This window comes from Lygodium microphyllum, chromosome 8 (genome assembly GCF_053477565.2).
Source record: "Lygodium microphyllum isolate KBCC chromosome 8, Lygodium_microphyllum_v1.1.10, whole genome shotgun sequence".
In the NCBI taxonomy this organism is placed as follows: domain Eukaryota; kingdom Viridiplantae; phylum Streptophyta; class Polypodiopsida; order Schizaeales; family Lygodiaceae; genus Lygodium; species Lygodium microphyllum.
In genome coordinates, this window is record NC_141142.1 from 75849279 (window position 1) to 75863939 (window position 14661).

Here is a 14661-nt window from a genome sequence, read left to right on the forward strand (position 1 = left end):
GGGCTTCTTGTGGGCAGCCATGAAAGCTTCATTTGAAGCTTTTCATCTTTGAAGTTCAAGCTCGAGAACAAGCATGGGAGCCCTCATCATTGGTGGAAGCATTCAAATGCTGAAATCTTCTTCCATGGGAAGGCCCCAACCAACCGAGCTTGCTTGATGGAGGAAATGGGTATCATGAGGGGCTATGCCTCAATCGTCTCCCCAAGAACTGAAGAGGTATATCAATCTAATCTTAATCTCTCATATTTATCCACTTGCTAAGCTTAATCCCTTTGTTGGAGAGATTAAGATTGCATAGGCTTTATTAGTTCAATCCCTCTTGTATGCATGTATATATTGAAAGTCAATATTCCCCTTTGCTTCCTAATGGATCATCATAACTAATCTTGAATCAATTGTATGGCTAACATTAACCCCCATCTTTGTCTTGTGTGCCTTGGATAAGTCTCAAAGTGAGTAATAGCCTTTGTAAATGGGTAAGTAGCAGCTAGTGAGTCACTAGGCTGCCAAGGTAACCCCTATCCAAGCCTTTTTTCATCCTTGCATCTCATGAAATAACCCAATGTTTCCTTTACAATAATGCATCTCATGTGTTGATTTCTTATAAAAATTTCTACCATATATACTATGGCTAAGGAAAAAGGCCAATGCTAGGCGAGGTGGTAAGACAAAAGAGAGGTGACCCTCCCTTACCACTTAAGACCTTGAAGGGGTGCACAACCTGGCCCGGGGGGAACTTTTTCCACCTCCTAGAGATCCGCAGTCCAATACTTGTATGCAGGTGTAGGTACTCTCCCATGATCACCACCTCCCGTGATGCAATGATCCCCCTTGGACACCCTTTCAGTGCTAATATCACCCATGTATGACACTTGAACTGCATGCAGTCAGGAGAGATGTATGGCAGTAAACTCGCTTATTCATTGATGACAGAGTAGATGGATATGCAATTATGCTTGGAATGGTGATCAATATGCTCAGCATGCTATTCATGTTATTGATCAGGCCTCTCAGCATATGACTCATCCATATAATGCTTTTGCACTAAGAGACATAGTCAAGCAAGACAGTCATAAAGATCCTATTATAGAAAATTCTATATTGCATCTAGAGTAAACCCTATAGCTCATATCGAAGAGGACTTTGTACCCTCTAGTTTGAATTAAAAGTCTCCCCAATCAGAGCTATGATTTGAAAGTTTCACCCATTTTTGTGCACTAGGGTCACTATGGATAGGGTGCAGACCGCTCCTAGATAGAGACAATAATTCCATTGTAGAATATTTTGATCATTTTTTGGCACAAATATTAATAGCTTATCTCAAAGAGGAAAATTTCCCCTTAGATTTGCATTAGAAATCTCACCAATTGGAGTTTCCTACTAAAAGTTACACCCCATTTACTAACAATAGGTATTGTGGATTGCATCCAGAGACGGCTGGCTAGAAAGGAAAAAGTAAGGCCCATGAGGAACTCCAAAGGGAGATTAGATACTCCACGACCTCCATGAAACCATGGTGATATCTAGGAGGAAATGCCCAATACGAATCTCTACAACCTGCTCAATCACACCCTATGTCAGCATGAGCTTCGTCACATGGAACAACATAATGACATGGTCACAAACCACTTCCAAATTATGTCCAAGTTTGATGAAGAGATTGAGAAAATGGCCCTCTCAAATGTGAGGACTCAACAAACCTTGGAGCAACTCACTACTCTTGTTGCTTAGTTAGCTACAACTTCATCCCAAGGAAGGAAAATGATTCTAGGCATGAATCTAGATGTCCACTACCTCAGGAGCCATTGCATGGTCCACAGGGCATACTTGGTGCTAAGGGAGTCCCCTCTTCTACCTATGAGATTGGTGAACCCTCTCATGTGCATGATGAGCCTTTGTTGAGCTCCCCCATCAACCATGTAGCCAATACCCCACTGAGGCCCTCTCCCACCCTTGGTAGAAATTCCCTCACTCTTCCTAGGAGCCCCCATGCAACCTATATGAATCAGCCCCATCATGGACAGTATGGTACCAATGGCCAACATGGCAATCATGGGAAGTATGGCTATAATGGACATCATGGGATAAATGCACCACATAGTCTGTATGGGTAGTAAGGTATGTATTGACATCATGGGATGTATGGACAAGAAGGGTTTCATGGGGGCAGTAAGGCCCTCATGATCTACATGACAAGATTATCCTCACTAAGTACATTGTGCAATGTCCCCTCACTATCAAACGTGGAGGAATGGACATCCAAGTTGGAGTCTTAATTCAATATCTGCCCCTGCACTGATGATGATTAGAAAATAATATTTGTTTCTCTCCACTTGGAAGGATTTTCCCACACATGGTGGCGTTATATCGATCGAGAGAATCATCAATTCATTGATTGGGAAGATTTTAAAGTGCATATGGTCCAAGTATTCATGTCCCCTATGGAAAAAGAGCGGTTGTCAAGACAATGGTACACTCTTGACCAATGAAATCTCATTGTACGTGAGTACACATATTAGTTTATAAACTTGACTATGTATATGGAGAGAATTAGTAATGATTCTAAATTGGACAAGTATACCTATAGGTTGGAACCGAGCTTATCAGATGTCATGGCTTGAAAGCCTACCACACTATTTGAAACAATTGAACTAGTTGAGAGATATGCATGGAAATACCGTAAGAATAAACATTTTCAGTAAGGTTCTAGACAACCCCTCATCTCCTCAAGATCAGCCCCATATGAAGGTGGTTTTTGAAGCATCTTTGTGCCTAATAACAGCCCCAAAATACCCACTTACACCACTTCCATGCTGAAAGAAAACATGGCACTTTTGGGACAGCATTTGGCTCTAATGTTGAGAATAAGAATGCTGAAAACAAATAATCATTGCATCACCTTCCCATGGCTCCAGTGACAAATGCTTCATTTCTCCGGATGTTGTGAAGGAATGGAAGGAAAAAGGCCTATGCTTTAAATGTGGGGATAAGTACACTACTGACCATGCCTCCAAGTGCCCTTACAAGAAAGCTAAGGTCAAGGTCCATAGCATGTATATCATGGAAGATTAGCACAATGATGAGGATGACCTACCCACCGACCATGGTGAGCTTGTTGAGGATATAGATCACAAGTAGTTCTATGTCCGACCGGATGGGTTTCCTTTTGACCTGGGCGAGTTTCCATCACAAATTCTTGATCTAACATCCCACTCGCTTACCACTTCCCTTTGCTCCATCTCCTTGTATGCATGGACGTGTTCTCGGAGCCCAAGCACCCTACACATTCAAGGAAATATCCATGGGAAGCATGTCTTCATCCTTGTGGACAATGGTAGCACTCACAATTTTGTCAATAACTCAACCATTGATTGGTTGAAATCCACCCCTATATAATTACACCACCCCTTGAAGATCCAAGTAGCAAATGGAGAAGAAGAATTCCAGTACCTTTGACTCATCGATTAAAAAAGGAGTCATTCTTTTGGGATGCCACTATTGGTCATAGCGTCAAGTAGTTAAAGGACGTGCTTATTTCCTCCCCCATCCTTGTGTTTCCCGACTTCTCTAAGCTATTTACCATTCATTGTCATAGCTTCAAGTAGTTAAAGGGCATTCTTACTTCTGCCCCCATCCTTGTCTTTCCTAACTTTCTAAGCTATTTACCATTCATTGTGATGCTAGTGGTAGGGGTATTAGTGCATTATTGTTGTAAGAGCATGGTTTGATTGCATTTGAGAGTAGCAAGCTTGATGAGAAGGAAATGCAAATGTATGTATATGACCAATAGATGTTGGCCATCCTCTATGTTATCAAGAAATGACACCACTATTTGTATGGCAGCTGCTTCCAAGTAAAAAGTGACCATCGAGTTCTCCAGTACTTCTTAACTTAGTCCACTTTGACTCCTAAATAAAGGCGATGGGTGGCAACATTACAAAACTATGACTGACATTTCTCACACTTGGGGCAAAGATAATATTGTGGCTAATTCAATCTCTCGAATGTGGGCATGCAGAGTATCCTCTATTTTAGAGTTGCATAGTGATTGGATTTGAAGAGCTTCAAGAAGCTTATTTGTTAAATGATCACTTCAGCCACATCTTCCAAAAATTACTGCATGGGGTCATGACTAAAAACTCCCAATATGAGCTCAAGCATGGCCTTATTTGGTCCCATGGAAAGATTGTCATCCCACACACTTCCCCCTTCATGTAGAAGATCATAGAGGAGATGCATTCTTGCCCCATTGCTGGTCACTTGGTTGTTTTCAAAACATACGATAGGATTACCAGGAGCTTTCATTGAAAGTATTATGCCTAGATGTCAAGAACTTTGTGACCAAATGTGTTCCATAGAACAAGGACAATACACTCAGATCCACTGGCCTCTTGTAGCCCCTCCCTATTCCTGAAGGGAAATGGAATCATATCACAATGGACTTCATCACTCACAGTATCTATGGTGGTAGTTGATCACCTCACCATAGCTGCCCACTTTATCCCCACTAAGACCGAATACACTGCCTCTTAGGTGGCCACTCAGTTTATGGAATATGTCTTCAAGCTACATGGTTTACCACAAGTCATAGTAAATGATCAGGATGCTAAGTTTATGAGAAACTTTTGGCAGATAGTTTTCACATCCATGGGTTTCAAGCTTTCCCCATCCACTGCATACCACCCTTAGACTGATGGCTAGACTGAAAGAGTGAACAAATGGCTTGAGAAATATTTGAGGCACTTTTTCCATGATGTACAATACAACTGGTGGCTCCACTTGGCTAAGTTTTCCTATAATAACTCCACCTGCTCTAGCATTGGAGTTTCCCCTTTTGAGGCCTTATATGGATATAAGGTTCCCCTCCCTATAGTCTTATTCAATGATAAGATAAATCCTTAGAGTTAGGCCAAGTTGGATCGCATGCAAGCCCTACTTCAGCAATGCAAAGTGAATCTTCAAAAGGCACAAATGCACATGAAACTCTATGTTGATGAGAAAAGAAGGCATTTGGAATTCTAGGAAGGGGAGTTAGTCCTCTTGAAATTGCCTAAATTCCACTACTCCACTCTCAAAGAGGGCAGCAATAACAAGCTGGCCCACCACTTCTATGGCCCCTACCAGATCTTGAAGAGAGTTTATGACTTGGCCTACTGATTAGAGCTTCCCCCTACCACCAAAATCTGCAATGTGTTTCATGTCAACTAGTTGAAACCCTTCATGGGCACCTCAATGGACTATGTGGAAGAACTTCCCCCCATAGATGAAGAAGGCATCATTCAGTATATCCTTGCAATGAGATAAGCACTTAAGGTCTCAATCCATCAAGGAATACCTCATCAAATGGCAAGGCCTATCCCTGGGAGAAGCCTCTTATGGTGCCCAGCCACCATTGTCAATGAATTTCCCCATCTCCAAGAGGCCCAATAGACTGAAGACTAGCTAGTTATGCCCTTGTTTAACCACTCTTTGTCTATAGAGTGCACACTATTTTAGAACAATTTTGTACTTACCCAAATCTCAAGCATGTGCATCTTACCTAGGTTGAAAGTACTCGTCATAAGCTCCGTTTCGACATGTAGCACGTCCCATTTGGAGCAGCCTACCAAAAGTTATGACAATTTTACCCTAGCAGGTCGATCATGGTGGACAACATGCTCTCCCTAGCCTTTACACACCCATTTTCATTGTATTATGGCTTAGAGTAGTACTCTGCACCCCCCCTAAGCCCACCCATCACTCCCTACCAATTCTCTTTGTTTTTTAGGACAAAAACCTTCAGGGTGGGGATGGATTGTGACAGCGGGATACATAGAAACTAGCAGTTAAACACTGAGTCGCACTGACCGGGGTATATAAGGTGTAAGAGTCCCAGATTAGAGCAACTAGTTATTATCAAGGACATACTCACCTTCATCTTCAGCTTCCATGGCTTCCTCCTTCCTTCTCTCCTCTTGTCTATCTTTCTCTCTCCTCTTCTAGTCTTCTTTTCTCTTCTTCTTGTTCTCTTTCTCTCTCTTCAAATCTTATCCTCTCTCCCCTTAGCTTCATTCATTATACCCACCCCTACATTTTTAATGGTCACTTTGTTTATCGGGTGCATATCTTGAATAAACCTCAACACTCCATTTTACTTGGGTATTATAAACTATCCATTTGAATAAGGTGATGAAAAAGGCTCCAAAATTTTGATGTTGATCTTCTTTCTTCATCTCATCTCTCAAGCATGCATGATCTTCCCTATTTTTTTCCCCACACAATAGCAAGCATAAAAGAGAGATTTATTTCATCTTTGTTGTGCACTAAATCCAAACTGAGATCAACCTAAAAATGCAAGCTTGTTGCCCCAATGCCCATGAATGCTTGCTCCCTAGAGATCTCTCTCCACTCTTTTCTAAAGTGGTCCTTTAAACTTTAAAGTAGAGCACACTCAATACATCAAAACAATATTAAAAAAAGCCTTGTTTTAAGAAAGCCAAGAGCAATCTTCAATCATGGAATAATGATAGATCATGGAGTGACACCAGACAATGTATTTGTGGCTCAAAAATAGGTTCATACAATCATAAGAATGGTCTAGAGCCTGTGCACCCATACAAACATATAAATCCTTGGTTTGGGACTCCAAATTATCCGTCTTCCAATACAAATCATTAATCTTGCATCATATTATAGTAGTAAAGAAAGATACATCCAAATAGTCCACAACAAGCCCTATTTCAAGACAACCAAGAGCAACCTTCAAGCATGGAACAATGATAGCTCATATAGAAAACTCTATGAACAATAGGATTTCCCTAATACTCTACATATATAATAGTAAGAAACCTTCAAGAACAACCCCTAAACATCAAATGTTTGCTTCCCATTCTTCTATCTTCCATCCAATAGAGCATATCCCCTTGTATGCCTCATCAAGTAGGCCAAAAAGCATGTGCAATCCATGCCTTCATGGTCCATCCCTATCCACGTCTCAACTTAGCCCACATTATGGCACAAATTATGCTAATTTCTTGCTCTCCATCCCGCAACTAATGTCCACAAAAAGCACTCCCTAACTCTTCTATAAAGTGGCCTTACCATCCCTAAAGTAGGGTACACTCAAGTCTTTCATATATGACATGGTTGGAGCTTACTTAGGATTCATATCTTTTAGGCATGCAAGACACTTATCAAAGACTCCAAGACATGTTTCTCTGTCACATGCCTTTTGATCTTATCTCCTTATGAAGTTAGGCAAATAATATTCCATAGGCATACAGAGTAGCAGCATTGTGTAGATGGCCTTTCTCGATATTTTCCTCTACTAAACTTTGACCACACCACAATGAATGGTCATGAGGGGTAAATGAAAGTTGTTGTAGTGTTGTAATCTTATTGCATGATATATTGGTTTCTCGCATAATTGTATAGTTCGAGTTGAAACATAAGTAAATGGAAAATATTAGTTTAAAATACATAACTATTTATCTCATTCAGTCTGGACTTATTCTTATCACTCTACTTAATGTTTTTACATCTAATATGCTATTAGAAGGGGTAGCTTTCAACTCATCTTGATATTTTTGAGAGAAGTAGAAGGTCACATCAATACTCATCTTGAGCTAGCGTACACATTAAATTAATAGAAATTCTCCTTGCTTTTGGTCACTGGATGTTTTGATACTCAGGACATATGGTTGTTGTGTTATTGTAATTGGTGTTATTTTATCTAAGCTAGATAAGATCTTGTTGAGAATCCTATATTTTCCTTTCATTGAAGAATGATGAGGAGATATTTATGATGGAAATGGCCATTGATGCTTTTAGATTTGTGTGTCAATACACTCGGTACCTCAGGTTCCTTGAGATTACATCCTGTCTCTTCTTACTACTTGAAGGATTTGGTGATGCTCATGCTACTTCCATGGTTTGCTATTTTTATGTGATTCTTTTATTTTGAGAAGATTCCTACATGTTGCTTTTCATAGATGGATGTTTGATAGACATTGTTTGGGGTGGTTGGTTGGTGGTCTTGAGGGTGATCTTCTAGATTGACTTGTCTACTTGCACTACCAAGATTACTTTTAGAATCATGATAGCCAAAGTTCACACTTATTGAGCCTACCACCAAGTTGCAACACTATAACCAATGCTCCTTTGTCTTCATTCGTTGGGTTGTGGATGGGTTTTTCCCTTTTACAACTCACACAATATCTTGAAGGTTTCTGCAAAAGTGGAATAACATTTCTATGAAGCTTTTGAAGGGAACAATGGATCTTGCCAATTGGTTTCTATCAAATGAAGGTTTTTTGGTGACCTTTTGTCTAGCACAACATTTTGGAAAATTTCTTAGAGATGCATGAAGTGTAGGCTTGAAGCTCCATCACACATGGACACTCATGTGTGTGATGGGGGTTACAAAAATCCAACCACTCGAGAGAAATTAATATTAATTGAATCTTTCTTGAAATGTGAAATAATATTTTGGAGTTGTGAAAAAAAATTCTCTAGAATGGATTTTTTTTTGGCAAGCCATAGATTTACCCATATGATTATTTTATCAAGGAGGGGTCCCTATTCCCATGTATGAATGATATTTTAGAGTTGTGAAATGAAATTGTTTGGAATGGATAAATTTTTGCAAGTCATAGATTTACCCATAGGATTATTTTATCAAGGAGGGGTCTCTATTCCCATGTATGATTAGAAGATTGGAGAGAAGGTGGGTACATATAAGTACCCATCCACTTAGAGCTCCCTCTTGAGACACATTATTTTGGGGATAGCTTTGAGCATACACAGGTAGACGATGCCTTTTACAAGGGTGGTGCAGAAAGCGTACCAAATCTTTTTAAGTGTATTAAACTTCAAGTAAGAAACCCATCATTTTCACCTTTGTCAATTAGCCTACAATTCTTACTCAAATTTTATATTGACTTGTAGATGGTTGTTAGCAACCTTCACAATGGATATGCATCATGTGTTAGATATTTTCCTAGGATGTGGAGGGCTTGGAAAAGAGTTTGCTAAAATGCACTGCTTGTGTATGTGGCTTGAGGGTGACTTTAGTGTTTATTAATTAGTGCTACTTAGTACATGTGATGTGCCAAACCCCTTCTAATCACAACATTGATGATTAGTGTTATGGATAGATGTATTCCATATCAATTGTCTTTTGTTGGACTTATTGGCTCAAGGTATAATTTGGATTTGACTATTATAGCATGATTGTTTTCTTATTGAGCACCATCAAAGTTTCTATTTGTGACAATGTAATGGGATGAATGATTATGAATCATTTCTATATTTAAATATTTGACACCTCAATACAACAATGATTATATATTTTTTGAGAAATATTAAACTACTTAGCATAAATAAATGATAGCATATAAGAAGCACATCATTAGTCTATACATTCACCTATATGTCATATTTCAAATAACAAAAATTCTCCAAAATATGCTGCAAAAACTCTAAAGTTTCAAAGTTACTTAAAACTCCAAATCACTTTATAAATTAAGGACTTGCTAAATAATTGCACTCAAAAAATTGAAAAAAGGGTTCTCGAGTTCATATTCAGTGCACACGTTTATTAAATGAGGTGGTGTTTCTTTATTGTATCTAACTTATATAAACTTTTGGATATGTAAAAGTACTCTGATGTAAACTTTATAACTGTATGGATCTATAAATCTTTTAGGATAGTATTTTGGTACAAGTTTTGGCGTTATTGACATTGCCAATGTTTTTGGAGCAAATTAAAAACCCTATAAAACTTTTGAAATGTTGAAATTGCACATTTTGAGCCTCTAGGTGTTTGATTCAATGTTTCTTAACTCATTTTAGGGATCATCCAATTCAAGAAGTGGAAAGGTTACATGGAGGGATTTGGTCTATGTCAAACACATCAATGATGTTAAAACCATTGATATTTGCACCAAAATGTCGATACATGTTGAGAATAAGATACAAGATTTGAAAAACATGGATATGATCTCCTCTTTGTCATGACTTGAGATAGCAATAAGTGAGAACTTGAAAATGTTAGTTTATTAGGCATTTCTAGATAGACAAAGTCAGAGAAAAATATGTTTCTACATAATGTTGGCCTCTGTGAATGTGTGTGTGTCATTAGAGGATCTTCTATTTCTCCAACCAAAAAGGCTTCAAGATGAGCTATGAATTCTTCTAATGACCTAAAACAATATAATTATTTGTTAAACATGTTTTGCACTGTAAATAAATTTTAATCAAATTTTAAGTGGTAAATTATGGAGTCATAGTTCAAAACCATGATCCAATTAGGACTATTACAAGCACCCTAATTCACAAAAGTGAGTGTTTGATGTGCTACACAATAAGATGCAAATATTAAACTTCAACTCTTCAACAATCCTTTAATGTGCTAATTGCAAATGCAAAGTTAGTATAAGTCATTTATGAGATTGACTAACCAATATGGTGTGATAGCCCAGGCATTCCCTTAAATTAGATGACATATAAATACACCATAAACATAACATTACAAATAGGGCATTACCACATATATTTGAGTGCATGATGTTGCCTTCTCAATGCCTTAAATTAGATGACATATAAATACACCATAAACATAACATTACAAATAGGGCATTACCACATATATTTGAATGCATGATGTTGCCTTGTCTCACATTATGTATTTCTGTCCATTGGTAGAAGAGTATTAAAAAATTGATATCACATAAAGAAAGAAAAAAAAAATTGAGTCAAAATAGTTCTTGATGCAACAGAAGAGTTTCCATGCATGAATTTGACCATATACTATGCTATAAGGGTTCTAATTCATCCATTATCTAAGAACAAGCATTAATTGAATTGTTGCCTTGGAAAAAAGGAAACTTATTGGCCTTTCTCAAGAGATATCACAATGTTGTGTTAATAGCTGAGTGGACTTAAAGCACAAATCGATCGCTCCATCACAAATATTTGGTGCTATTTGAAGCAAGCTCTCTCTCTCTCTCTCTCTCTCTCTCTCTCTCTCTCTGTGTGTGTGCACGCGCACGCGCACCCACACACAGAGTACATGCACAAGGGTTTCAAGACTTAGCATACTAGAATGGATGTAACCTTTATATGTATATACATGTATAAGAATGAAAAAATTACATGTCACATGTTTGTAATTTTAACTTTCCCAGACATATGCTAATTCCTGTGTTTCTTCTAGATTGTCAATTAGTTCTTGGCCACAAGGTTCATAGTAGCTAGCAAGTGCAAGGGCTGCTTGGTTCCAGAGCATTTCCATTTCCATTTGGCAGAGCAAATCATCTTGCCAAATGGAGGATCGAGAGAGGCTAGCAGGGTCCATGAACAAGGTTGTGGGGATAGAATTGGTGTTGGTGTTGGTGGAGTTGAGGTTGGTGTAGTTGTTGTTGTTGGTGAGACAAGCACTAGGGTTTCTTCCATCAACCAACTTGGCCAATTCACTTTTGATAATAGGGGGAGGGCCTGATTCGAACTTCTTGTCATGATATTCTCCCAAGGAGGGGGGAGAGGATGAGCAGTTAGGGCTGGGCTTGGACAGGCCGCTAGATATGGACGGGGCGCCAGGACGTGTGAGGGCTGGAGGAGGAGGGGGAGGAGGAGGGGGAGGTGGAGCTGGGTCGGCATGTGAGAAGAAGCGTGCAAGCTCCGGGAAATTGAGCTTGGCTCTGTCTCCTCGCAGCTTGAAGGCGGCCTTGTCGTAGGCGAAGGCGGCCTCCTGGGCCGAGTTGAAGGTCCCCAGCCATAGCCTGGTCCTGTCTCGGGGCATCCTTATCTCTGCCACCCACTTGCCCCAGTGGCGCTGCCTCACCCCCCTATACAGCTTCGCCTTGCCAATCCCTCCTGCTATCACCTTCGGCTCTCGCATTCTCTGCAATTGCTGCTCGATCAGAGGCCCTCTCTTCTGTCGTAAGCCGGCCGGTGCATTGCAGCTGATCGCTGCAGCTGCACTTGATCCCGAATGAGGCGCCGCCACGTGGCGCCCATCTGCCTCCGACGTGGCGGCGAGTTGCCACTCGCGGTGGGACGAATACAGGGACACCTCGCTGGCGCAGCCGGCCTGAGGCTCTCCCGCATGCGGCCGAGCCGCGGACGTGGCGACTTTCTCGAGGACGTGGGATGCATACAGGGCCAATTCGGGGCAACTGGCCTGAGGCAGCTCTGCCAAGTGCGGCGCCCGAGCTGCCGCAGACGTGGCGGCTTGCTCGAGGTGGGCGGAATACAGGGCCAGTTCAGGCGCGGCAACACCGCAGCTGGCGGCCTGAGGCGGCTCTGGCACGTGCTGCCCAGCGGCTTGCTCGAGGCGGGAGGAATATAGCGCCAGTACATCACTGCAGCTGGACTGAGTAGCTGACTCTCCCACGTGCGGCCGAGGTGCGGCTGACGTGGCTTTCCCGAGCTGGGAGGGGTTATACAGGGGCAGAAGAGGATCGCTGTTGCTGCATGGTGATTGGTGGATATTACTGGAGAGAGCGGCTTGCGGCAATTGGTGAATATTGCTAGCGGCTTGTGTGGCGTGCGGTGATTGATGGGTCGTGCTGCCTTGGCCTGAATCGAGTGGTAATCCCACAGGAGAGTATATGCTGTGGGGTGTCAAGATATGAGCATGTTGGGTGCTCATCATGGCTTCATCTACAGTAGCAGTAGGCCTAGTAGAATTGATAGGAGGGGGAGGGGGAGGGGGAGGGAGGGCACTGTAACTGCAGCAAGTGTAGCAATCCTTGAGAGCAAAGATGGGGTGGTTGTCGACTGTAGGTGGGGGGTCACTCTGGGTCCTCATGTTTTACTGAAGGGGTGCTCGAGAGCTAATCTTTAACACACACACACATGCAGAGAGAAAGAGATAAAGAGCTCTCCCTCGATACCCTTCTGGATAAAAATTTCGCTATAGTAAAAAAACTGTGGGAAGAGAGCCCACCTATGTAGTAGTGTTCTCCCACAGCAAAAGATCAGTTGCAAGTTGCAGAGGCGCTTCAAACACGTACTTTTGGGCATCTCAACTTGCACGCCCAGAAAGGCATGAACGAATGAGTGCTGGTGGGCAGGAGGTATTTGGACAGGCAATATAGTAATGGCAGTAAAACAAGAAGGGGAAGGCCGAAGGAGAAGAGGAGGAGCAAAAGGAGGGTAGCAAGCAAGATAGAGAGAGAGCTTCATCAGAGATGGAGAAAAGGGGCACCATTCATCATGCCTTGTGTCATGATGAGGTAGAGCCAGCCTTTTTCTTTTTATCTTTCTGGAGTCTTGAATGCCAAGGCTTTTGGATGTGAATCAGGTGTTGGGACTCCATGTCATATGAGCTATATATGGAATGGGGGGATGTGGAGGGCTTGAAGGCTTGCTTGGATGGATGGGAAATCGAGTGGCCAAAGGCCATGGCAATCAAGTGCGAAAGCCATGGCTCTAGGTGTAGCTTGATTGGGAGATGCGTGCACTGCAAGAGCTGTATAGAGAGAGAGAGAGAGAGAGAGAGAGAGAGAGAGAGAGAGAGGGTCTCAAGTACACGCGAAAAAGAGAAGCCAATGGAGTGCATGAAACAAGAGCACAAGGACACAGCAAATATTCAAGAACTTAAGAGAACAAAGTATAAGAGAGAGAGACCCCGCTAAAAAGAAGAAGAGAAAAGGAGGCTGTCAGCTTTAGCAGAAATGGTGATAAGCTCCCCTTGAAAGCTCGCAAGGAAAGCTTCCCTTTCGCCACCCTTTCTATGAGAGCTTAACACATAAAAGGCCTAAGTCCCTTTTTATGAGAGAGCATCAGGACTCGGTCCCATATTAAGGTCACGAGAGTCTTTAGACAAGCTTGCTCTATTTCCATTACGTGCAAAATCATGCACAAAAACCCACCACGTGTTCTCCACGAGTCTCCTTCCCAATGCCCTCAGTCTACGTGTCCCACCCTCATTGGTTGCTCATTCCTTTTTGCCCACTAACTCCCCTCGGTCCTACCCTTAACTTTAGCACCTCCTTGGCAATGTATGGCCCATGATTGCCCTTTTTGACCCTTGTTAAGTTGCTTGCCCCAAGGCAAAAAATAGCTATGAAATTATGAATTCCTCTCTCTCTCTCTCTCTCTCTCTCTCTCTCTCTCTCTCTCTCTCTCTCTCTACATATATAGTATTTGTGTGTGTGTTTTTTTCTTTTGAATTTATGAATCCAATTCTCTCTCTCTACATATAATGTGTGTGTGTGTGTGTGTGTGTGTGTGTGTTTTGGGGTAGACTCACGACTCACGACTCACGACTGTCAACTTTTCAACAAGAGAACTTAGAACTACGAGGTCACGCAAGTCCTTAGCAATATTCTTGCAAGGTGCTCTCCATACCATTCAAAAACCTAGAAGTATGGGGTCATACAAGTTCTCAACAAATATTTCAAAAAGCTGCTCTCCATGCGAGTTAAAAGTTGAAATATAGAAGTAATATCATGCAAGTCCATATAGTAGTATTGGAGCAAAGTGCTCCCCATACTTGGCTACCCAATAGAAGAACATGCACATCCTAGCACATGTATAATCCCCTCACCAATTTGTTGTAAAACTTTTCAAGATAGAGAACTTCATGGCTTTATTGTTTGGCTCTCCTTACATGAAGGCTAGTATTTGTACATGCTCATATGGTAGCTATTTAGCCTTGTGATCTAAAGAAAGGCA

The 14661-nt window shown here is 41.3% G+C and overlaps 1 protein-coding gene across 1 annotated transcript; it reads right to left on the reverse strand.

Moving 5' to 3' along the window:
* Positions 1-11008: 11008 nt before the first annotated feature.
* On the reverse strand, positions 11009-13712 carry LOC148032468 (uncharacterized). Its single transcript, XM_087683138.1, has one exon. It carries the CDS (start codon positions 12788-12790, stop codon positions 11153-11155), a length of 1638 nt encoding a protein of 545 aa, XP_087539264.1. The 5' UTR covers positions 12791-13712; the 3' UTR covers positions 11009-11152.
* Positions 13713-14661: the final 949 nt, after the last annotated feature.

Bases quoted from the DNA above. Each gene is read 5' to 3' on its own strand.
- LOC148032468 (XM_087683138.1), bottom strand. From the start codon at position 12,790: ATGAGGACCCAGAGTGACCCCCCACCTACAGTCGACAACCACCCCATC.